The following is a 26,272-nucleotide window of genomic DNA, read 5'->3' on the forward strand; positions in this document are numbered from 1 at the left end:
TCAGCATTTTCTGAATATAAGCTTTAGTGAGCATTTGGCATTTCTTGGCAAATGATTTTGATGCTGTGCTATTCAAACCTGCTGTTAGTAATGTTGCTAGTACTAAAGAGACAGCCTCCACAGGAATGTTACTGAATGAGATCTGTGAAATGAGAGCGAGGGCTGAAAAGCAGTGGCTCTTTGCCCAGCATCATTAACAGTACTAGAAGCAAAGAGTCAAAGAAAGGGAGCGGAAATAAACATTGAGTATGGGAAGGTGAGTGCCAGAGTTGCTGGAAGCAGCTGTTGATTTTGATTGTGCTTTGCCAGCTCCATGGATGAATACAGGCCATGGGGAAGGCATGACACAGGAGTCTGGAGCAGTAGAGGAGGCTAACATCAGGCTCCCCAGAGGCTCGCACTGGCCACAGAACTAACATCCTTTCACCTGTCACTCCAGCATCCCATTCAAGGAGGCCAGGTGCCAATGAAATAGGAAAGGAGTTCTGCCACAAGGTTCAATCTCATCTACAGGTGTTCAGATCCTTCAGATACTACCTCTGTAGTGGTTCATTGTTTTGGAGTTTTTCTCACATTGATTCTTTGACTTACTAAACTGACTTTAACATTACATGATGATCAGCGGTTCTGGATGTGAAGTGCCACTGCTTTTGTCTGTCTGAGATGCCTTACACAGTGAGCCACTTCTAGTTGTTTTGGCTAAACTGATTATATTTCTAATGGGAAACTTAATGTGGGAAAAAGGATTCAAATCTGGCAGTTGCCACCTTTCTGTGTTACCCTTTAAAGATTTTGTAGGTTGTGTTTTTTCATATTTTTTAAGCCTAAATGGTAAATCTGTGGTGTGTGATGGTGTTTTTTCATTTTGTGGTGGTTTTGTGTGTTTATTTTTTTTTCTTTCTTTAAAATGCCATTTACTAAAGAAGGATTCCTGGTTTGTGCTTCTTTGAAGTGTTGGAGAGGAATCTTCAAAGTGGCTTCATGGGAAGCAGAAGAGGTACCTCAGCTGCTGAGGAAAGGTGGATCCTGTTGAGAGAAAAGTTTAGGGTTAAAAAAAAACACATTAGACAAATAGTCCCTGCACTCTGGAACTAGTTTTGATACTAGTTCTCCTGCAGGTCTTTAGCTATATGGCATAATATAAGGTATGCACATAATGTCCTACAAATGAAATAACCTGTTGAAAGTATCTGGGATGATTAGAAAAAAAAATAAATGCAGGAGCATATGGTCCATCCAGGATTCTTGGCCTCACAAATGTTCTGAGACACATAAGATGTTAGGATAATAAATATGTCAGTGGGGAGTGTGGTAGCTATCTACCTTATTCCCTTAGGTGTGCTATGCTGCAGTGAACTGGCTAAGCTAACACTTCATGCTGCTCATTTATTTGTGGAAACTGCAGTGTTTAGGAGCAGTAGATTTTCCATATGATGGGAGGTTGGTGGTGTCTCTGCCTTTTACTGCTATAATAATTCTCCATGTGACTACCAAGTTAAGCTTCTACAGGGCAATGGCAATCTTGCTGACATTAGGCTGGAGGTCCTGGACCAAAATGTAAGTGGAAAAATTTTCCCAGTGCTGCTGGTGCTTTTTCTGGCACTGGAAAGAGACTAGGACAAATTATTGGGTGGCAGCCCTTCCTCAGCCCTTTCAGTGAGATTTAGGATATAAATGTGTTAGAGTCACTGGAAATGTTTGGTACAGAGGAGTAAACCCTCTGGTAATGGAGATAGGTAAAGATGTTTGGGGAGCTACTTGGTGAGCTCAAGTCTGCTGCAGAAGTGAGCTTGAGGCGAGTGGGAGGGCTGTGATGTGGGACTACTGCTCAATTCAGTTGATGGTTGAAAAGGAGTCTGAAAATAGCGTATCTGCCAAATAGCACAGACCTGGCCTAAAAGAGGCAAAGAGCTTTCAGATTAGATGAGAAGCAGATGTATGTACTTGAGATGCAGATATAAGAAATAGAATAGAAAAGCCATTAAGAACTCCTTGAGATTAAAACAAGCAAAACAGCTTCATAGCTGCAGCAATGAAAAAATCTGAATCTAGTATTTCAGGTTTTAAGTTGTATTTGTTTCTGAAATATGATTTCATGCCCATCTACAAATCAGGATATGCAGCTCTGAGATAACAGCAAACAAACCTCTATGTACAAATAGGAAGGTGAGCAGTAAAATTTTTTTTGCATTGTAATCAATTGTATAAAATTTGAGTGGAGTTTTGTATGGGCACTGTTTAATTTGCTTTTCAGGAAATCTTGTCTCTTCCTTGCTCTGGTGACTGTTAGAAATACTGTTTCTTGAAGAGACATTGTTTATGAAACAGTATCTCGCATGAATTGCTTATTACATGTTACAATTGGTAGTTATGCAATTAACAGTGTCCCTGTTGTGCTACCTGGGTTGTAGCAGTGAAGTTATACTTGGATAACATAGAGGGTTAATTACACATTCAGAAAGCTTCTTCAGTTTCAGTGGATTCTCTGACATAAACTTTTATTTTAATAGATAACCTTTTAACATATAGGCCACACTGCAGTTAAATGTGAACATAAAACAAGTGCTGGAGTTTCCTCATTGATTTTTGATTATTTTTGTTTGTTTGTTTGTTTTTTGTTCTGTGTGGTTTTTTTTTTTTAAAGTGAATCTTGGTCTGAAAATACTTGTCAGGAAACATCCCTCCTTGCTCCAGCGTGCCTGCTGTCCACTGGGTCAGGCTCATCATATCTACCATGTATCATTATATTCTTTAACAATATAGATTTCTGGATAATAATTCTAGTGATGTCAGCAAAATGGAAGCATCTACAGAAATTGTTGCAAAGGAGAGATAAGTAAATTGACTCTTTTGGGAAAATAAGTCTGGGTGTATATATATTTTTATATTTAAGATAGAAAATGTCATACAAACCATAACCTTAGAATCATCAAGTGCTTTGGGTTGGAAAGGATGTTTGAACTGTAGTCCTCCCCCACCCCCCACCTGAAAAGAAAGTGGAGAGGTAGACATAATAAAAAGAATCCAAAGTAAAATAGTAGTAGTGTTGAGTATATTTGCATGGTTCTGCTTCATCCTGAATGCTCTGCACAGTTTTAGTGACACCATATCAGAGAAACAGTCTTGAAAAAGATTCAGAGAAGAGCAACAATAAAGGGTATGCAGTGGCTCTATAGGCAGGAGTAAGACAGCTATGACTTCTGGAAATGCCTGAGGGCTGTTTGGGATCTGTGAAATTATTTGCAGTGTAGAGATGAGCAAGAATTGATACATTTTCTATCTGGTTTGGGGCCAACTTGAGAATGCATATATTATATAAGTCCCACTTCTATTTTTTTCCTTAAACTTAATGTAGAATGCTTTGCTTTAGAAGGGATTTTGGTCTTGCTCTGGATGACTACTCCTTTGTTCTAATAGCCTTGCATTCTAGTTACTGTAACATGTCACCATTTTAATAACAAACTTATCGTCTGATACAGCAGAACTGGAAAGGGCATCTACCATTTTTCATGTTTTTTTTTCGGGAACTGAAAGTTTTGCCATTGTGGTATGATTCATGGAATAGCATTGCATTAAAGCTGGATAAAACCTCTGCAGAACACTACTGTAGGAATAACATCTCCATAGTTACTATTAGGAGTGATATAGTGGGAAACCACTATCATAATAGTAATTGTTGTTTAGTGTTTTCACAATTACAAAAAACCAACACATTCCTTAGGCCTTATTATTTACTTTAAAAAAAAAAAAAAAAGAAAGTAATTGAAAAGCAAAATATGTAAACTGATTCACAGAATGTTAATCTGTGCAACATCAGGGGAAATGAATGCGTAAGTATTGATGCAGAGCTATTGTTCTGTTCTGAATTTCCAGATTCTGCTCATTTCTTTCTTAAATCATATGTTCCCTTAATATTTTTACTGGTAAAACACCATCAATGAAATACAGCTTAGGTTGCAAACACTTCCCCTTCACCCTCACCATGCTGAGGTAAAACTGTTGAACTATTAAAGCCCAAAGAATGATTTGTTCATGTGACGATGTTTGATACTTGATCATGTTGAGTAGTGGTTATGTGACTTAGACAACTCATGAGGCTCATATTTTCCCAGTATTTCATAAACTGAGTTTACTTTATGGTGGTCTTGGTGATCTTTTAACAAGTAGAACAGAGCTGTTGGATGTTGCAATACACCTACTGTTGTTTGTGAACCTTGTTTTATGCAGACATTAACACGTTGAGCAGTCCTTTTATTTTTTGTATTGAAACTAGTGAATTAAATCAAGTTTTTTCATCTTGAAATTGTAGCCTAATATGGCTAATGGCATAATTAGGAATATATTTTGTGTTTAGGAAAGTGATTTTTAGGAAATACAGCTAATTATACTTAATGACAGATCGTAATGTTGCAGTTGAAAAATACATGGTAGAATATATTTCTTTTCTAAAAGTCATGTATGATACTTTCAAATGTAGCTATGTTTTAGTGATGGTGACTTTGGAGCTTTGATTTTGAGAAATCATTAATGGAAAATAAAATCCATATTTTCAATATCATAATACTTAAAGTACAGGAAAACTTCTTTTAAAAGAAGTGTTAGAAACATTACCTGTAAAAATACTGTGAGAAATACTTTTTCTGTTTTAAACGCTAGTAAGCAATATTGTCTGAATAGCATTTTTACGTAATGAGCGCAAAGAGCCTCTGAATTACACTTAGTTCTATATGATTAAACTGTCACATTATGATGACTGTAATCTTTTTCTCATTTGTTTTTTACTGCTTGCCTTTTCTAGGAAGTAGAGGTTGGTATATATCTTCTGTCTTTCATCATTGTATGATGCATATACATTGATTCCTTACGTTTTACTAAATGTAGGTTGTTTCTCCCTCTCCAGGATGATTATTTTCGTACATGGAGTCCGGGTAAACCATTTGATCAAGGTAAGATGCTGCAGCTAGTTATTTGTGTGGGATGAAATTTAAGTATTTAGAGTTGTACTCCCATTCTAGAATACCTAGAGAATTTTGTGAATTTGTGTAATTTTGTCCCTCTTCAAATGATTGATTTAAAGAGGGCCAGAAATGCATGCAGGCTGGTATTTGTCCATTAAAATGTTGAAAGTCTCTTTAAATCTGGCTGATAAAAGAAGATCTTAAAAAAAAAAAACCCACAATTTTGGAAGTCCCTGTCATGTGCAAGGGATCTGTCTTGAGGCAAAACACTGATGCAGCTTATGAATTCTACAGTACAAATTCAGCCTTAAAATAATTTAAGCAAACATGGCAAATTTTTTCATTAAATATTCTCTTCCCAGGCTTTGGAACTTGGTAATTACTGTCAATATGATCCATGTTATGTATGTTTCAAAGTGTATGAGTGCCTTTGTGAAACTGGGAATCTTGATACTTATTTTTATTTAAAAAATTGCTCTAAGGGGTGCTTCAGAGACTTTGCCCTTTGTGATGATACCAATGGAACAAGTACAGTGAAGAAATAGTGTAGGGGTTTGTGCACAAGAGACTAATACAAAAATGTGTTGCAAAATTCATGTTTACTCAATTCAAAGACCTTTCTCCATAATGGATACTGACTTTTAGGGGAAATTTATATGGATTGTATTTTGTTTAAACCACATCTCTTAGAGATGGACTTTCCACTGTGTTGTTTGCCTTCATCACATCAATCAAATTGCTGTGGTAAGCCTGGGAAAGGTAATGCTTTAATTTCTTAAATGAATTCACTTGGTTTGTTTTGCCAGTTTGTCAGAGAGCGGAGTAGAGGGAGGGAAAAAGTCCCGTTTGTGTTATCACTACTCTGTGAATTGTGGCAATTTGCTGCTGGTTTGGTGGAAATGTATAGATTTTAATTTAGATCCATTGTAACCTAAATATTTTAGAACCTGCCATTTTCACAGACTATGTGTCTCTCTTCATTATATGCCAGGAAAAAGTGCTTGGCCTCTAGTACTCTGACTCTGAAAAGGCAAAAGTTTATTTTCTTTTGGTGAAATACATCATCTAAGAAGAAGGTTTATCACTTCACTAGAAAGTACCTTTACTCTGTTTGTTGATAGAGGGGCATGTTCTGAAAAGATGTTTTTAGTATGAGAACTGGAATAGTTTATACTTTAATGACTTACTGATGGCAAATTATTTCATCAGAAGACATTGATTTTTTGCTAATTTATTTTTGTTATCACATAGATAATATGTTTGGGCATTATTTTTTGGCTGTGGGGGGGTTGTGTCCATGTTTTGTTGTTTGTTTTGATGTGGTTGGTTGTGTGTGTTGTTTGGTTTGGTTTGATGGTTTTGTGTTTGTTTTTTTTCACTTGGCTGCTAGTTTTTTCAAAAGATAGTCTGAAGTATTATTTTTTTCACCAGGTAGACACTGTTCTCTGACTTCTTTGAGGATCCTGTTGATGTTTGTAGAATGCTTTTCTGAGTTTACCAACTACCCACCTATGAAAACATGTTATGCTTATCTGTCCTATCTTGTTTGTAAAATGCACTGGGTAGTGAACATTTTAAAAACATGCCTATGGAATTCAACTTTCATTCTCATATCCTTGTTACCTGAATATTAACCCTGAAGAGTGAAATGCATTTGCTGAGTAGTTTTGTCTACATTTTACTGTGTAATTTAGAACTGAAAAACAACTAAATAGAGTTAAGGGTTTTTCATCATTTTTTCTTCTTTTACTAAATGGAGCTGTTCAAAACAATACATGGGGATGTAAAAAATGTAAAGTACTGTGAACTGTTTGGGCTTGTTGCAAACCTATCAAGCTGTTGGAGGATCTCTATGGGGGCTTGTTCCTGTTACTGCCATTCTGGTTTGTGCAGCAGCTACTCTCTCAAATTAGTTATTCCAAACAAAACCATGAAACTCTTAGGTGAAGTAAAAGTCTTTTAAATATAGAGGTAAACTTGTAGTAAGAGACTAAAGTTAAGTGAAGATGATGTTTAAACAGGAGTAGTAGCAACTTCGCATGTCATGCTAAAGGTTGTAATAATACTGCTGAAGTTACAGGCAGGTAATTTCTTTCAGGACAGAAATATATAGTGTCCGTAATATCTACAGACATTTACTTTTGTTTCATTTGTTTTATCAATATTTAGCTTTTCAGAAACTTGCCCATAAATCTGTGAAAGTATGGAGTAAATAAGGAATCTTTGATGCTGAAAGATCTCAAGTCCTGGTTTACTAGAGTGGACTTTTTTTTTTCTATTTCCTAAGTAAAGAATAGATCACAGAAATTACTAGTGCTTTCATGGAAGTTTTGGGGTTTTTTCTTTGATGATTTAACTTATAGCAACTTTACATGGTCAAATTACAAATAGATATTTGGAAGCTTTAAAATTTGTGTGTGGACGAACATGAAGACTAAAATGCATAAACCCCAGCTGGTTATATGTCATAGAGATGGTGGTAGAATATTTAGTTTTGTGTATTCAAATTTTTAGTTGGCATTTAAATCTGTTACTCCCCTTTGTCTTTTAGGCTGGAGTGTTGGTACCTGGTACATATGTAACTTGTTGGTATCACTAGTAGTCAGACAAATGAGTTCCCATTATTTACATTTATTATTTTGTGTATGAATATTCTACTTGAAGTCAATGGATACCAAATATGGAGGCCTTTTCCAAATTCTTTTTAGCCGACATCCATATTAATTTGCAGACATCTTTCAAACATCTATAAAACAACAGTCTACACATAGCTGTTACTTTCCAAAGATCTGCATGGCTATTAAAGCCTTTTCCAAGATTTTAATAGATTTACTCTATATGGATAATATTTATTTATATTTTTTCACTATGCATAATTAATCTGAATTCAAATATTACCACTAATATTTGTAAAGTCTGTGGTTCAAGAAATCAATAGTTGGTCATAAAATGAGTGTCTTAATAGTGTGTTCCTTCACTCTCCTATACTTCTGTGTGTTCTGAAAGGCGTGCTTATGTTTGTGAGGTTAAGCATGTCAGCATGTCAGAATTGCTCAGGTAGACATATCTGTGTATCCATTGGTATTAGTGGTTGGACAGTGATTATATGGAAATACATTTCCAAGCATTCCAGAAGGTTAACCCTGGCTATGAAATGTATAAGTGATAGTTACTCCTGGGCTGCAAAAACTATTTTAAAAGATGGAAAAATGTTGCAGCTTGCATTGCAATCCACTAATACTATCCCTTAGAGCAAGATCTGACATTTGTCCAAAGACTTCTTGTTGACATTGAACTCATTTGCTTATATTCATATGAACCCATATTTTAATCAATGTTTTCACTGTATGTGATATATATATACACAAATAAATGTTTATATATTTCTATAAGTATAATAATGTAAATTCTTATTGTGTGGGGCAGATGTTATCATTGGAATAAATCTGACCATTCTATTAATTACACTTTGTCCTTTCAGTGGTTTTAGAATCAAGTGTTTAAGATGGTCTGTGTTCTGGATTATTCCAAGTTGAATGTTTTGGTTTAATGTATGTTTTACCAACAATACTTGCTAACACATTCTTATCATATATCTTTTTAACAGCAGGTAGAAATATACATCATTCTTTTGGTATCTTTTAGACTACACATGGTGGGAGAGATTGCAGGATGCAGCTATTGAATAAAGTTGTATAAACAAAGACACTGGTATAATATTTTAAAGTGGAAATGATGTTTAGCTTTGCTCAATTGAAATACCTTAGAGGAACAGTGGAGTATTTTCTTGTAATGGAAAAGATATGAAATGACATTTCCATGGAGGATGAACACCCTGAAGGTGTATGGTTGGTTTGTAGCCCTATTTATAACATTTCTTGTAGACCATTCCCTGAACTATTTTTGCTGTTATGGTATCAGGTTATACTAGGTGCCTGTTTAATGGCAGAAATATTGTAGATAGCAAACAATTCTTAGTTGAGCCTTTGCATTTTAACTATTTTTCATCTCTCTAGTTCTGTAGTAAATACGTACAAACACATATCTATAATTTGTGAATCCATTTCTGTACTGTGAACTGAAATAATTTAGTCATATTCAATAATATCTTTTCATTAACTCATTTGCAAGCTTTGGGAAGCTTTAAGGGAGTTCAGTGAAGATTTATGGGTTGAAGACTGTGAATGGAAAGTCATGTACATTTAACTTTACTACATTTGATGTGTGCACTCATGATCTAGCTTTTATAGCAAAGCTATTGATGTTTTTAAACATGCTATATATCTACTCCTTTCAAGATGAAGTGCAGTATTCAGCAATTAAAATGTTACTTTAAATATAGTTTATCCTTAATAGTAAAAAAAGCATGAATTATTTTTAACATCTTTTCAGTTCTGTTCTTTTTTAAATTCAGTGGGGTGGAGTGTATTACTGTATGTTGCTAAGCACACAAGTTTGAATTTGAGATTGTGTGGGCCAGAAATGCAGAATTTCACCAGAAATTATGTTATTGATGATTTTAAACATTTAGAAAATAGAAATTCAGAAGAAAATTAGGAGGGCTTTAAATGTTGTTTGGCAATCAGCAGTAAACTCTAATGTTTAAAAAAACTGAACAACAATTACCCCACAACAAACAACAAGTGGGACGCAGAGGTTTACTAGCTGTTTTACACACATTTAGTCATGCACACACATGCCCCCAGATACATTTTTATTATATAAATTACTTGTCCTACCAGTTCATCCTATAATCTACCCACTTGAAAAAACTTGCTTACCCCTCATATCATGGTTTTGAGATGCCTAAGAGTAAAATTTCTTAACTGGAGACTACAGCAGGAAAGAAACCATTGGAATAACGTCTTGTGCCGTTTCCTTTCTTCAGGAGACAAATGTTTACTCTTCTGTTAGCTAGAATAGAGCAGATGGATTAGGACATACAAATAAGGTTTACATTTCTAGACAAGTGACTAAAAATGTATGACTCAATGAAGATTATTAAAAAGAGTGGAGAAAGAATGAAGTACTTAAAAAATATGAAAAAGATCAAGTTTCACTGGGTTTGTTCAAGAGGAGGAATAGAGACGGCAAGCATTTACTTCATTTTTTGAGCAATAATTTAATTAAATAACAGGTATCATGATTCAATAGAAATGATTTTTTTAACGTAAGTTTTTAAAAAACTGTAATTGCAGCAGCAAGAAAAAAGGAATTTGTGCAGTACTTTATTTTTCAGATGTTTCTAACTTAATATTAGATGTTTCTTTGCATGTAAATAGCAAAACTTTAGCTGTTGCAGGGCAAGTTGACACTCAGTGCTAGTATACCAGAGCTTAGCAACATAAAATGCTAGAAACAGTGATGCATCTGACAGAAGCTTGATAGGAGGCTTTATGCAATTGTCCTTGATTCATCAGTGGGGACAATTCTGAGCACTCATGAGAATAGGTGCTTTCTTGGAAGGTGCCTCCATGCATGCACCACCTTAATTGTTGAAGAATTTGCTCACAAGTTAGAAACCAGACTTCTAAGACAGCCTGTAACATTCAGAGATTCGAATCTAAACTCCTAAGTGCTCGCTTGGCCACCTACAGACAGACTTTCTTTCTGTCCTTCTTACTGAAGTTGGAGATTCATGTGGCCAGATACAACAAATGTGCAAGAAGATTGCTCTTCTGAAGCTGCCAATAGTAGCTACCCATTCTGCTTTTCATGTTATGTAGGGATTCTTAAATGACAGATACAGTCCCTGGGAGAAGAAACAAAAGTTTGAGGTTCATCTTTTTCAGAACATCTCCACCAGATTACTGAGGTAGGCTATTTTTTATTATTATCTCATTTTTATTCACAAATCTCAGATTGCTAGCTGCACAATGATTCATTTTCTTCTTGAAATTAAATATTTATTCTCAGTAGGTATGCTGCATAGCAGGGTAGGCATGTTTTACTGTAAATCCACAGTAGTGGATGGTTGTAACCTAGACATTTGACATAATTGTTAATATTTTAATTAAAATTTTTTGATAATTTAGGTTTTTCTTCACTCATTGTTTGTAGACAAATTAGGCAGACCTTCTTTTTAAACCAGAGGAATTAAACCACTCACAAGATATTCCAAACATAGCTTTAATCTTGGTAAGTGTAGTAAAGCAGAATGTCTGTCTGGGTCTTGTTTTGCTTATCAGAAATTAATCACAAACTTTGAAAGAGAGACACAGAATTTACATATAAAACTTTTGTCCTTAACCTTCCCCCCCACCCCCTACCCCTTCATTTTACTATGAATGGAAAATCAGGAATATATCAGAATGCACTCAGCAGATTGTGAAATAATGGAATTTACTGTTGTTTCTACCACATAACTCCTATGAAGAGGATTCCTGTATGGCATCTTGATAATCTTGATTTCTTATTATATTCCAAATAAAAATGGTGTTTTGGCTAATTCTGGGAGCACTAGCTATAAATTAACTTAGAGGAGAGATGATGGGAAGCTTTGCTGAAATCCTCTTCCAAATTTGAATTATAAATAGACCCATTACTCATAATTGAATAAATTTTAAAATATTGCTTTCTTAGCATGTGAGAATAACTAGCATATACCCATCTATGAAAGTTACCAGGTGATCCTTATTCTGCTCCATAATTTTTCAGTAGAAAAATATTTTTCATTTGCAACATAAATTCTTAGAGAAATCATAGATGTCACCAAGTATTTTTTGGTAATAGTTTTTGTGGCTGTGATGTTTTTCTACTTGTACAGCGTATAGTATTATTGGAGACATGTGTATGGACAAACGTAAACTGGGCATGTAGGCAAACAACCCAGAGGAAACACATTTTTCTGGATGTTATGAGCTCAATATATGCCTATAAATAAAAGGTGAGTGTCATGAGAATGGACTCTTGTCAGTAGTATCCAGTGATAGGACAAGGGGCAATGAATACAAACTGGAACACAACAGATTCCATGTAAACATAAGGGGGGAAGAAAAAAAATCTTCAGTTTGAGGGTGGCAGAGCACTGAAACAGGATACCCAGTATGGTTGTGAAGTCTCCTCTGGAGGCATTCTGAACCAGCCTGCATGTGTTCCTGTGTGATTTACTCTACGGGATCCTGCTCTAGCAGGGGGATTGGACTAGATGATCTTCAGAAGTCCTTCCAACCCCTTATCATTTGGTGATTCTTTGAAATAAAGCTGAGTATTATAGAGTTAATGAATCTTTAAAATCTATAGAAGCTGATTGTATCAAACCTTTTAAGGAAGTTAGCTGATACATTGTAGCCACTAACAAATAATTTCTGTTAAAACTTAATTAGACATACTAATTACTCCAAGAGTTTCCTCAACATAGTGGAAACCATCACCTATTTTTAATGACAATATAATTGTGCTGTGCAAGCCACATTTTCATTTTTAGCCTTCATAATTGGGAAGATATTTTAGTAGATGTGAAGTGGTAAAACCTCAGAATGACACGTGTTTCATGCTGAAGAAATAGCTCTGAAGGATACATAAATGGCTGCACAGTAGATTTTGACACTTGGGATATTTTCAATGTGAACATTGGTACTGTTTCATAGCTGCAGAAATGGAGAGGATTGTGTGTTGTTGTTAGTCTAGATCTGCAAACTCTTCAGCTGGGGCAAAGCAGGCATGTTTTATTAGGGTTTGACATAAGAAAACAGTGAAGAATTAAAGGCTTATTTCCTGAGTTTACCAAGTTTTTATGGTTAGGTGAGATCAATTATATTTTTCCTGGAATAAAATTATACATTTTCATGGTAGTTTTAAGATATTTAGGATGACTTCATGGAGAATCTGTATATAGTCAGATATGTCACAATGATAAGGTGAATTGAGTTCTTTTGCAGCCTGAAAAACTTCAGACTCTGGTTTTGAAAATGTTTTTCTTGTAATTCAGCCTTCATTTCCTGTGAAAATTGTTCATTTGTCTGTTCCAGGCATGTAGTAAAAGAGGTTTAAAAAAAAAAAAGGCAAGCCATATCCATGCTTTCATAAATATCTAAGGTTTTTCAGTCCTTTCAAAGTTGAGAAAATCACTAATGCAATCTCTGTCTGACATTTTAAAAAGGCAAGTTAAAATGTGAGATTGCACAAAACAGATTCATAAAATTTAGCTGCAAAGTATTTCATTATAGAGGTTGATCTACAGCATGTGTTATTAAAAAAAAAAAAAATAAAAAAAAAATCTTGCAATACTTTACAGTTTCTAGCAACGTTTCTTTCTGTATTTTGTCCTCTGGCATTCTAAGCTATGTTGTTAATCCAGGCAGACATGGACCCTTCAGGTAATTGACTTTTTCACGTTCCAAAAATCCATGCTTTTATGTCAGTGATTCATATGCTTGCTGTCTTGCTACCGTGAGATACTGCAAAAAAATGTGTCCAAAGGCATACATTCTTCTGTGACTTCTGCTGCATCACTAAAACTGCTTGAGTAACTATGAAAGTTTTCACATAACATATGTAAGATACAGAAAAAAGGCTTCTGTAAGAGGCTCATAGCTGGTCACTGAATAATAATGTGAGTTCATATCAGTGGCAAGACCCTGCGTATTGAACATGCCTTTGAATCTCAAGATGGTCTTGTGACTTTGGCACCTGAAGCTCTGCTGGTTTACTCCGTCTGCTTGCATAGGAGCCCCTGTACTAAGACAGTCCCATGGTAATTTTTGCTGTATAATGAATGTATGCCACAATTGAGTTGATCAAGAGCTTCATGTAGGACATGATAACCACTGAGTCAGCAAGTATGGGGGGATTACGTCAATACTGAAAGATTGAGTAATAGTCTAGAACTGACTGTGTGTATACATAAACCTCTTTGGTAGGAGAGCCCGGTCTCGCTCAGGAAGTTAGAATAGAATAGAATAGAATAAACCAGGTTGGAAGAGACCTTCAAGATCATCGCGTCCAACCTATCACCCAACACCACCCAATCAACTAACCCATGTAACCAAGCACCCTGTCAAGTCTCCTCCTGAACACCTCCAGTGACGGCGACTCCACCACCTCCCCAGGCAGCCCATTCCAATGGGCAATCACTCTCTCCGTGTAAAACTTCCTCCTGACCTCCAGCCTGAACTTCCCCTGGCGCAGCCTGAGACTGTGTCCTCTTGTTCTGGTGCTGGCTGCCTGGGAGAAGAGACCAACCTCTGCCTGTTTACAACCTCCCTTCAGGTAGTTGTAGAGAGCAATAAGGTCACCCCTGAGTCTCCTCCTCTCCAGGCTAAGCAGCCCCAGCTCCCTCAGTCTCTCCTCATAGGGCTTGTGTTCCAAGCCCCTCACTAACTTCGTTGCCCTTCTCTGGACTCGCTCCAGCAAGTCAACATCCTTCCTAAACTGAGGGGCCCAGAACTGGACACAGTACTCGAGGTGTGGCCTAACCAGTGCAGTGTACAGGGGCAGAATGACCTCCCTGCTCCTGCTGGCCACACTGTTCTTAATGCAGGCCAGGATGCCATTGGCCCTCTTGGCTGCCTGGGCACACTGCAGGCTCATGTTCATCCTACCATCAACCAGCACCCCCAGGTCCCTCTCTGCCTGGCTGCTCTCCAGCCACTCTGATCCCAGCCTGTAGCACTGCATGGGGTTGTTGTGGCCAATGTGCAGAACCCGGCACTTGGATGCGTTAAATCTCATGCCGTTGGACTCTGCCCATCTGTCCAGCCTGTCGAGGTCTCTCTGCAGAGCCTCTCTACCCTCTAGCAGATCAACTCCTGTCCCCAGCTTGGTGTCATCAGCAAATTTACTGATGATAGACTCAATGCCCTCATCCAGATCATCAATAAAGATGTTAAAGAGCATGGGGCCCAGCACTGATCCCTGGGGGACTCCGCTACTGACTGGCTGCCAGCTGGATGTGACACCATTCACCACCACTCTCTGGGTTCGGCCATCCAGCCAGTTCCTAACCCAGCTCAGAGTGCTGCTGTCCAAGCCATGGGCTGACAGCTTGGCCAGGAGTTTGCTATGGGGGACGGTGTCAAAGGCCTTGCTGAGGTCCAGGTAAACTACATCCACAGGCCTCCCCACATCCACCAGGCGGGTCACCTGATCATAGAAGGAGATCAGGTTGGTCAGGCAGGACCTGCCCTTCCTAAATCCATGTTGGCTGAGCCTGATCCCTTGGCCATCCTGTAAGTGTTGTGTTATTGCACTCAGGATGACCTGTTCCATGATCTTGCCTGGCACTGAGGTCAGGCTGACAGTTGTTCCCTTTGTCCAAAAAAGTGTTCTCTAACTCAGTGTGGTGGTTTTAGTTCATTGACAATATTATCGTCTGGTGTAAAACTGCTGAAGAAGCCTTCGAGAAAGGTAACAAAACCATTGACGTTCTCCTGAATGGAGGTTTCGCCATTAAGTGAGACAAGGTGAAAGGACCTGCCAGAGAGATCCAGTTTGTGGGCATTGGGTGGCAGGATGGTTGCCGTCACATTCTAGTGGATGTGTTAAACAGAGTCTCTACCATGGCAAATCCCATGAGCAAGAAAGAAACTCTATGTTTCTTAGGTACAGTGGGATTTTGGAGACTGCACATTCCTGGATACAGTCAGATTATGAAACCTTTCTATGATGTGACTCGAAGGAGAAACAGCTTCCAGTGGGGTCCTGAGCAACAAGCAGCCTATGACCAGATAAAGCAAGAAGTAGTCCAAGCAATGGGTCTGGGACCTGTCCAAACTGGTCCAGACATTAAGAACATTTTGTACATGGCTGCAAGTGACAATGGTCCAACCTGGTGCTTGTGGCAAAGAGCTCCAGATGAGACCTGTGGACATCCACTTGGTTTCTGGAATTGAGGCTACAGAGGTTCAGAGGCAAATTATACTCCAACAGAGAAAGAGATTCTAGCTGCCTATGAAAGAGTAAAAGCTGCTTCTGAAGTAATTGGAACTGAGTCACAGCTTCTTCTAGATCCTAGATTGATGGTTTTGAATTCTACACCACATCATGCCGCAGGCTACATGGTCTAAATGGATGGCTCTGATAACACAGAGCTCAAATGGGAAATCCTGAAAGACCTGGTCTGGTGGAGGTGATCACAAACTGGCCTGAAGGCACTGACTGTACAAAACCTCCAGAGGAGAGAGTAACTCATCCCAAAGAAGCTCCTCCTGACAATGACCTTTCTGATGATGAAAAGAAATATGCTTTGTTCACAGACAGTTCCTGTTGTCTTGTTGGAAACAAGCAAAGGTAGAAGTCTGCTGTGTGGAGTCCAACACATCGAGTTGCAGAGGCAAAAGATGGAGAAGGAGAATCCAGTCAATTTGCAGAGGTAAAAGCTGTCCAGCTAGCTCTTGACATAGCTGAACGTGAGAGATGGCCAAAGCTTTATCTCCACACTGACTTATGGATGATAGTCAGTGCTCTGTGGGGTTGGCTAAAGGACTGGAAAAAAGAATGATTGGCAAAGAAAAGGGAAGCCTATTTGGGCTGCTGAACTGTGGCAGGACATTGCTGCTCGAATTGAGAGAATTCCAGTGAAGGTGAGACACATTGCTCACATTCCTAAGAGCAAAGCTACCGAGGAACAACAGCACAACCATCAGGCAGGTCTAGCTGTGGGAGTTTCTGAAGTAAACACGAACTCTCATCTTGATCTTCACCGGCAGCACTGAGGTGAGATGTTATTAGCTCGGTGGGCTCACGATTCGTCAGGACATCAAAGCAGAGATGCGACATACCAATGGGCTCGTGACAGATCCATAGACGTTTCCATGGATGCTATCACACAAGTCATCTATGACTGTGACATTTGTGCTGCTATTAAGCAGGCAAAGTGAATTAAGCCCTTGTGGTATGGTGACAGATGGTCCAAGTATAAGTACGGTGAAGTGTGGCAGATTGACTACATTACTCTATCTTGTTCTCGATCTGGCAAACAGTATGTGCTTACTATGGTAGAAGTGAACACTGGGTGGTTGGAAACTTATCCAGTTCCACATGCAACTGCATGTAACACCATTCTTTGTCTGGAGAGACAAATCCTGTGGAGACACGGAACTCCAGAGAGGATTGAGTCAGACAACGGAACTCATTTAAAAAAAAATCTTGTAAAAAAAACGGGGCCAAAGAGCACAGCGTCGAGCGGATATTCCACATTCCCTACTATGCACCAGCTGCAGGGAAGGTGGAATGATACAACAGTTTGCTGAAGAACACTCGTAAAGCCATGGGGGAGTGGATCTTTGAAAAACTGGGAGAAACATCTAGCACAAGCAACCTGGCTGGTAAATAGTAGAGGTTCAGTGAATAGAGCTGGACCTGCTCTCTCAGATTTGCTATGAAAGGTAGAAGGTGATAGAGTTCCTGTTGGTAGAGAAAAGAATTTGTTGGGCAAAACTGGGTATTTTCTCCTTCTGGAGAGGCCAAACCTGTCTGAGGGATGGTTTCTGCTGAAGGTCCTGGTCACACTTACTGGGTAATGCAAGAAAATGGTGAAATTCAGTGTATCTACATCCGAGATAGCCAAAAATGGACTATGAACTTTATTCGCTCATGACTGTAGATATTGTTTTAGATTAGATGGGTAGTATTAGCAGCCAATGAAATTGTTTAGAAGGGGTGGATTGTGGTGGTTTTAGGCTATGCCTTTAAAATTTAGTTACACATTTGGAGCAGAAAAGTAGAAAAATATAAATAATTCACTAGTGAGTGTAAAAAGGAAAACAAAAGATTATTCTAAACAAATTAATTGGATAAATATCTAGAATAGTAAGGGCTGTACCTAAACATTATTTTTTTTTTTTTTTCTTTTCTGATCTCTGCTGGTTTGCTTTGCTCCGGAGAGATTAACCTGCTTGTGGGCTGGCCTTGGCTGAGCTGTTTAGTTAAGTCTACCCCACTGCTTTCTCTCTGCTTCTCTTGGTCTCTCTCTCTCTTGTGGGATGGGAGGCAGTCTCTGACTAGGTGGAGTTTAATTTTGTTTGCTAATTGTAAATATCTGTATCTTATTGTAAATACTGTATATTTTGTATGTATTCATTAGATTCCATTGTAGGGTGTATTTTTTTTGCTGGTAAATACAGATCCATTTGCTTCTAACTGAGTTGGTCTGGCAAAGTTAATGCTGCTGGGAAACTTCAACCCACCACACTCAGACTCTCCTGTAAACTGTTAGCTACAAAGAAATACCTCTGATAGCTTAATGAACTCAACTGATGTATTGTTCGATGTTCAATTATTAGAGATAATATAAAAAATCCTTAAAATTCTTCATTTCTCTGCACCTGGACAGAGCTACTAAGGGAGTCTTATGTCTTAAATACAGAGGTGTATGCATACATTTGCAAGTTCAGTACTTCACTTTGGTTTATAAAATGACCCTAAAAGAAACAATTAATCATAGCTTCTTCTATTGAAACACTGTGTGCATGCACAGAATGTATTATAATTTAGCCACAGTTAAGAATAAGCCTTTCCTTTTTGTAAGGTGTTAGATTTTCTTCAAAGAAACTTCTTAGGGGAGAAAAAACGGACAGAGCACAGCTGAGTCTGATGCTAGCATAGAGCCAGGAAGGGATTGCCTTCCAGATACTGTCTTGCACAACTACTTTCTACTTACCAATGAACATGTGTCATTGTTTGTCATTTAAAAGATGCAAGTTGTGTATGGGTGCTGCTTAGAGATGTATTTTTAACACAGAATGTTAAACAATCTTATCTTTGGTAGAAAAAGCATGCGTAAATACATAAGACACTTAATGGTGCATCACTATTCAATGCAATTTATACAGTCTCTAAAGAGGACTGCTGAAACCCAGCACTTTCTAGTTAGGTCTTTTGGAGTTCTGTTTATTTGCTTATCTATTTATAAACCTTAGTGTTTTCATTTACTTGCACACGTGGCAGTGTTTTGGGGGGTATTTTTGTTTGGTTTTTTGTGCTTTGTTTTTTTAATGGAACCAGAATAAACAAGATGTCATCCTTGGATTGATACCAACTTTATATTGTAATAAAAGCAAGATGTGGTAGTACCATCTCGTGGTTGTAAAGTTGTATTCTGTGTGTAACATCGGCAAAAAGATGTGTTACGGCTTGCCAACATTGGATGAAATTGTCAAAAATACCATCAGTGTTCCAAGAATTTGGGAAAAGAATCATGTCAGTGGAAAGTTACATGATCTCCTCCTTTCAACACTTCTCCTCAAAACACGTTTTCTGTTTGATATTGAACTTGGCATCCTTAATCTGATTCCAAATTTCTCTGTATGTACTTTTATTCCATTAACCTGTTTAGTTTGGGAAAAAACAGTTATTGGAGATATGACAATATCATATTGCAGTGTTATTACCTTAGTGTCTCCATCAAGGAACATTCTGGGAAGAGGTATTTGGAACAATATATTAATTGATTATTTATTCATGTATGCTAGGGGCTGACATCACATTTTGCCTGACTTAAAACAGAGAAAGTATTTGGCATGGATTCTAAAATCTAAATCTAAAGTATATTGGACAAGGATACTGAATATACTTTCATTAATTGTATCTTCAACTCTGTTACTGTAGTTCAGTCCTTTTTTCATGCTTTTGCATCCCCCTTCTTTAGAGTTGTTGTAATCATACTTATTGTGGTTGACTGGTTTTATGACTGCTTTGCTGTAGAAATAAAAGTATCTAGAAAGGAAATGCATGTGTCTGATAATGTATTTAAAATACTTATTTTCCATCTGCATTGAATTATTGCATTAAATACTCCATCACTTTTCTGCTTTGTTGGTTATATGATTTATATATTTTGGACAGAGGAAGTAAAACTGAAAAAGTCACTGCTTAGACTGTATGTAATCGTACTTAGCAGCACAAAGTTGTGTGTTAAATCTTCAATTAATGATCAGCCTGGTTCTTGTGTCCTGGGTTTGTGATTAGTCAGCCATATTTTAATACCTTCTGTCAGCTAAAATAGAGGTGTGGTTAAAAGTTTACTTTTGATCATGTAGAACAGAAGGAACATAACTTTCAGAAAACATGTACACAGATATATATTTTATAAGCAAATATGAAGAACAGACAAAGAATGTCTGTACTAAAAAAGACTGGACAGTAATATGCTAAAGTCAAGATGAACTGAGTTCAAGTTGTTTGTAGCTTTCCCCCCGTGCCTTGATTTTGTTTCAGAATGTTTAGTGTTCTCTCTTTAAGATAAACGTCAGTGTTTAATGTATTAGGGTGGGTTGTTTGGGGTCTTTTTTTGAGTGGTATTAAACTTAAATGATGCCTAAAGATCTACCTGAAAGACACCATGGAGTTCAAAGAAGGGAGAAGTTAATTGTTACTTGAAAGTGTAAGTTGGCAGAAATGTTACTCTATTATTGTCACCTAGCATGGTTGCTCAAGAAATAGGCCATTCAGATTTAATAAGTAACACACAAATTGTTTGGATCTTCTGAGGTTACAACCAGACATTAATGTTTGTAGTTTAAAGTGTAGTTCAAAGATGAGTATGGATTAACAACTAAAGGACCAGTTGCAAAAAAATAAAAAAAAATCCGGAATACAGAAATAAGCTACCTAGAATACTGCAGGTGGAATTTATGTTGGATTCATACAAATCACTCACCTTAGTGTTTGGTATACTTTTAATGAAGTATCATCTGAGTTACAATTTGTTAGTAAATTCGCAGGACAGAATTAGGTTTAGTTTGGAAGATACCTTGAGGATCATCTAATTCCAACCCCCATGCCATGGGCAGGGACAACATCCACTAGACCGGTTTGGTCAAGGCATCGTCTAGCCTGGCCTTGAACACCTCCAGGGGTGGAGGCATTCAGTGTCATCCTTTACTACTTCATGTTGAATCAGAAGAATGCAATTGTATCTTACTAGGCGGGAACAGGCAATTACTTTCAAGGTAGAAGTAACAGTATTTGGGGTCTACAGTAAGTAGCAATTGTTTAAGGAATGTAATGGTGAGTACTTTCTTAGCTAAGCAACAGCAAAATTTAGAAGATGGATGCTTTATCTCTTGGTCATAGTAGGAGTGAAAAGAAATGGACTGAAAGTATTTTTATTAGCATCTTGGCTTTCGTATTTTTAAATGATCTCGTATTTTGCGGGAGGTATGGCAGCGAACATGTGAATTCCAAACTCCTGATCAGATGTCACTTGCCTTTCTGACTTTTTTTTTATTTTTTGCTTTATGGCTGTATTGTGATTTCAGAAATGTGGTGGCGTCTAAGCCATAAAATTCACAAACCTAATTCTGTTTAGAAATTGCATGACTGAAACAGAGAACTGTAGGCAATGATATCCACCTCAAAATTGGCTTCTCTGGGACTTTGTTGTTCTGAATGAGATAATGACTATGCAAATTTCTTAAAATTTCTAAGCAAATTCTAATACCAAAAATACCATTTCAGCTACAGTAAAGAACAACCATTTTTTTGCCTTGTTATAAGCATTGACCAGGAGAGAGTTGGATAGGGTACTTAGTACTTACAGAAATAAAACCCAGTGATGTTGTATGAGAATATACAGACTATCTATGTTTTGTTTTCCTTGGCAAGAAGTTTCTCACCACTTCATTTTGCATTATCATTGAGTGTGCTGCATTTTCTCCTGGTGAAATCAGTCTTTCAGTCTGGTATGCTATACAAGCAGCAGGCCAGCCCCCCTCCACATATTTGGTGGATTTTGTGTGGTGTGTTTCTTTGCTTAATTGCATCTTTCTAGATAATTGTTAACAATTTTCTAAAATTATTTTTAGCTTTAGATCCGGCTAAAGATCCATGTTTAAAGATGAAATGTAGTCGCCATAAGGTCTGTGTTGCACAGGATCAACAAACTGCTGTTTGCATTAGTCACCGAAGGCTTACACACAGGTAAATACTTTAAAAGTAATCCTATAGAGTTTTTTTTATAGTGTTCATGACTGTAAACCATAAACACACTATAATTAGCTGAGTTATTTAGCAACACATGAGCAGAGTAGGAGGGGACTTTAGAAGTAATTATGTATGCATAATTTGATTAGAATATTTAAGACTTGCTTCTTTTGATAGGGTGGTAAACTAGAGGGTATACATATTTAAATAGTCCAAGTTGCTGATATAAATACATATAAGGAAATAGCTTCTGGTGGTCTGATACCAAATGAATATAACAATTGAGTGTCCTGCTGCTGTACAGTACTTTGACTTCATCACTTCTTGTACGAAGGTAGCGAATTCAAAACTTTGCCTCAGAGTGTTACAGTGTAAGTGTTTGGGGTTGTTTTTCTTTTTTTGTTGTTTATATTTTTTCTTCTGTGCATGCCAATTTTATTTGCACTCTGGACTTGTTAAATATAAGGAACAAATATATGATAAACTTACTCTGGAATCCAGATGTTGATGATTTGTAGTCTTATTTTTTTTGGGGAGAAGAGTTCCAGGTGCTTAATTTATGTAGGTCTTGGAGTGGAAAAATATTGATGTACTTCTGTGACTTTTAACTGGGGGCCTGAACCATGCATTTAGTGGAGTCCTGAGATTGCTGTTTGCTGAGGAGATGGAGTCAAGTTATATTTTTTTGACTTGGGATTATTCAGGGGTTTTTGCACTTGATTATATGACACAGAGCATAATAGAAAGTCTGAACTTAGTAAATTTAATGGAATGTGTCTTAATGTGCTTTGTGTAGTAGGGCCTGAAAAAAATAGGGAAAATAAAACTTTCTTTTCTGATGTACATGGGGTATTTCAAGCTTAGTAGAGAGTCAGTACAGTTTCATAAATTGCATAAGCAGTGTTTTTCCAAGTGTGTAGTTGTTAAATACACCCATCTGTAGCTTCTTAAACAACCAAGATAGTACATAGTTAAAGGAAAAGTTTATACTATTCTTGATCTGCAGCTGCAGTTAATTAGCAAAAAACCTCTGCATAATTTGTACAGCTAAACTGTTTATATCAAACAATCTCAGTGTAAAGCTATACATTTTGATTTACTAAGGTATTATATGAGTAAGAATTATCAGACAAAGCTAGGTAGTCTAATTTCAGCTGCATAGGAAGTGTTGGGGAGTTTGTCAGCTGTGAAAAGACAACACAATCATTTGATGTTTCTGAGAGGTAGTACACACATTATTGAAAACAGTGGAAGAAATTATATCTTCAAATTAAACATACATGCTGCAGGTAAGGACTGAAAACTTTTTAGGCTAGATGAAACTCTGTACAGTGGCTGAATTCACAAATATACTGACACCTGCCTTTACACCTATATTATTCCTCCCAGAGCCACTGGCACTCTTTCAGAAAGGTAATTTAAGAGACAAAGCTTACGTGAATACAATACAATCCATCTCATAATGGAAAACTTTGAAATGGCAGCAGCTTGGTGGTTTATAGCAAGCACTAGATGAAGCAGTAATCTGCTTAGCTGTCCTGAGCCACAGCAGTGTCACAGTATCACCAAGGTTGGAAGAGACCTCAAAGATCATCAAGTCCAACCTGTCACAACAGACCTCATGACTGGACCATAGTGCATCAGACCCATAATGGGAAGGTCATGAGTTCAAAGCCTGCGGTGGGCAGTAGTGTCCTACCTACTCTAGTCATGAGGTCGGTGGTAACAGGTTGGACTCGATGATCTTTGAGGTCCCTTCCAACCTTAGGAATACTCAATACTCAACCAAGTGCCACGTCCAACCCCCTCTTGAACACCTCCAGGGACGGTGACTCCCACCTCCCTGGGCAGCACATTCCAATGACGAATGACTCTCTCAGTGAAGAACTTTCTCCTCACCTCGAGCCTAAACTTCCCCTGGTGCAGCTTGAGACTGCGTCCTCTTGTTCTGGTGCTGGTTGCTAGAGAGAAGAGACTGACCCCTTCCTGGCTACCACAACCTTTCGGGTAGCCGTAGAGAGCAATGAGGTCTCCCTTGAGCCTCCTCTTCTCCAGGCTGAGCAACCCCAGCTCCCCTCAGCCTCTCCTCATAGGGCTTGTGCTCAAGGCCTCTCACCAGCCTTGTTGCCATTCTCTGGACACGTTCAAGTGTCTCGATGTCAGATTCCCTAACATTACCAGATTCAAGGAGAAATCAGTTTCCTTGTGTTTTGGCTTTTTTTTTTCTAAAAGAGTTAACCTTCATGCAGTCTGTGATCTTTCTTGTAGTATGGTGAGATAAGGGTATGAATAGCCTATTCACAGTCATGACTAATGGTCTTTTTGTCACTCTTAATTTCTTTAGCCCAAGATTTTATTCCTTCACTGATATCTACAATTTGCAAGTTGTTTTTTTTTTTTCCTGTGAACCATCTGTTTTTCCAAGTTCCCTAAAGATTCCACTCATTTTTAGCTCCTGTTAAAAGTTATATGAGAAAGATAATATAAGCTGACAATTGATAATATAACCTATCTGTATCCATTTCTTATATATCAGCTGTCTGTATTTAGTCTGCTGGGAATAAAACTTTACAAAATTTAATTCCAATAATTTTCCCTTTCCACTTTGTCTGTGTGGTGTTCTTGAAAGAATAGATAATTTGAATTCTCTTTTTTTTCTTGTTACCTTTTTGATTGTTGGGTTTTTTGGTTTGTTTGTGGTGGTGGTTTTTGGTTTTGTTTTGTTTGTTTTTGCTGTTGGTGGGTAGTTGGTTAGTGATGGGGTGTTACTTATAGTATCATAGTATCAGTCAGGGTTGAAAGGGACCACAAGGATCATCTAGTTCCAATCCCCCTGCCATGGGCAGGGACACCCCACACTAGATCAGGCTGGCCAGAGCCTCATCCAGCCTGGTCTTAAACACCTCCAGGGATGGGGCCCCAACCACCTCCCTGGACAACCTATTCCAGGGCTTCACCACTCTCATGGTGAAGAACTTCCTCCTCACATCCAGCCTGAATCTCCCCACCTCCAGCTTCATTCCATTCCCCCTAGTCCTATTGCTGCATGATATCCTGAGAAGTCCTTCCCCAGCCTTCTTGTAGGCCCCCTTTAGATACTGGAAGGCCACAATTAGGTCACCTTGGAGCCTTCTCTTCTCCAGACTGAACAGCTCCAACTCCTTCAGTCTGTCCCCATAGGAGAGGTTCTCCAGCCCTCTGATCATCCTCATGGCCCTTCGAACTTGCCAGTAGATTTCCCGTTGGCCGTATTTGCTTTATAGATCCCTGTATGTTCCTGAGATGATTTGCATGGAAATTGCCCTGAAAATTTTTTAAGTGTGTAAACTGATACAGTGGCAAAGACTATCCTCAAGACACAGTCAGGAAAGAGAAGACTCTGCATATCTCTGAGATAAATAAAACATTTATGGGCATTTTTAGAGTACCTCAGGAAAAGAAGCATGAAATACAGTTATAGCTGAAAGATTATTCTGTACTGTCATCAAGTTGAAATTACTGGATTTATTTAAATTCTCTGTTATTAGAAGCAACATTTCCAAGTAGCCCTATTACATGCTTCATAAATTTCTCTACATGAATTTGGTCATTGTTGGAAGTAGTAGCATAGACAGAGGTTGTTAATCAGTGAAGGCCGATAATTGTTTCAGAGGAGAAATCACATTAATGGTTTCCTTTCTTATTTTGCTAGAAACAGACTTGCAGAAAAAAGGCTAGGCTTAAGCATGGACAGTCTGTTGTTCAGTCCATTGTCCTAAGTGTTCTTACTTGTACAGTAAAATTTCCAAATTATGTAGTGCTCTCTGAATTACTGAGCCCTGCATAGAGTGCTCAGTACTATTCAATAAAAGCATGCGATCAGTGGATATCCTGGCCATCTCAAGATCGTTAGTGACATAAGACGACATGATACTAGCAGGATTAATTGCCATGATAGTGCACTCAGCTAATGTTATGACTCTGCCTGTGCTTTCAGAAGTATTAAAATTTGTATTAGCTTCAGGATTTCAGCACTGTGCTCTGGCTGCAATGTTGCTTGTCTTTGCGCGTTTTCAAACCCGTGTATCTCACTGCCCTTTTCATGGTGTTTTGGGTTAGGCAATTCTATAGTTTTGCTCTTTCTTCAGTTTCCATGGCAGCAGAGGCAATGCTTTCCCCTCAGTCCTGAGGTACTGCACACAAGGCTTATTTCTGGGAGACTGCCAAGATGGCAACTCCTCTTCTGGCATGCCTAATGCCAGAAGTGTCCTGAAAAGACTGAACAGTATTTGACAGAAAGGTGAAATGAGTGTCATAGATAATTTATTATTGGAGTATTTTAGAGTACTAGAGCTTTAGAAAGTGTGAGGTCATGGTTAGAGATGCCAGATTTTTGTTTATAGCTCGCAGGATATATATTAATACTATTTATCCAAGTAGTTCCTTCTGCATTGCTGTGGAAAGGGAGTAGC

At 37.9% G+C, this 26,272-nt stretch overlaps 1 protein-coding gene across 1 annotated transcript in view; it reads left to right on the plus strand.

The window, feature by feature from the left end:
- The window catches only part of SPOCK3 (SPARC (osteonectin), cwcv and kazal like domains proteoglycan 3), a 129,915-nt gene that overhangs the window by 37,867 nt on the left and 65,776 nt on the right, over positions 1 to 26,272 (plus strand). The window contains exons 3-4 of the mRNA XM_068137125.1: positions 4,901 to 4,946; positions 21,704 to 21,818. Of these exons, the coding sequence (XP_067993226.1) occupies positions 4,901 to 4,946; positions 21,704 to 21,818 (161 nt within the window). The remainder of the gene's footprint in view (positions 1 to 4,900; positions 4,947 to 21,703; positions 21,819 to 26,272) is intronic.

This window comes from Melanerpes formicivorus, unplaced genomic scaffold (assembly GCF_026170545.1).
Source record: "Melanerpes formicivorus ecotype bairdi unplaced genomic scaffold, bMelFor1.0.p_v2 SCAF_4, whole genome shotgun sequence".
Classification (NCBI taxonomy): domain Eukaryota; kingdom Metazoa; phylum Chordata; class Aves; order Piciformes; family Picidae; genus Melanerpes; species Melanerpes formicivorus.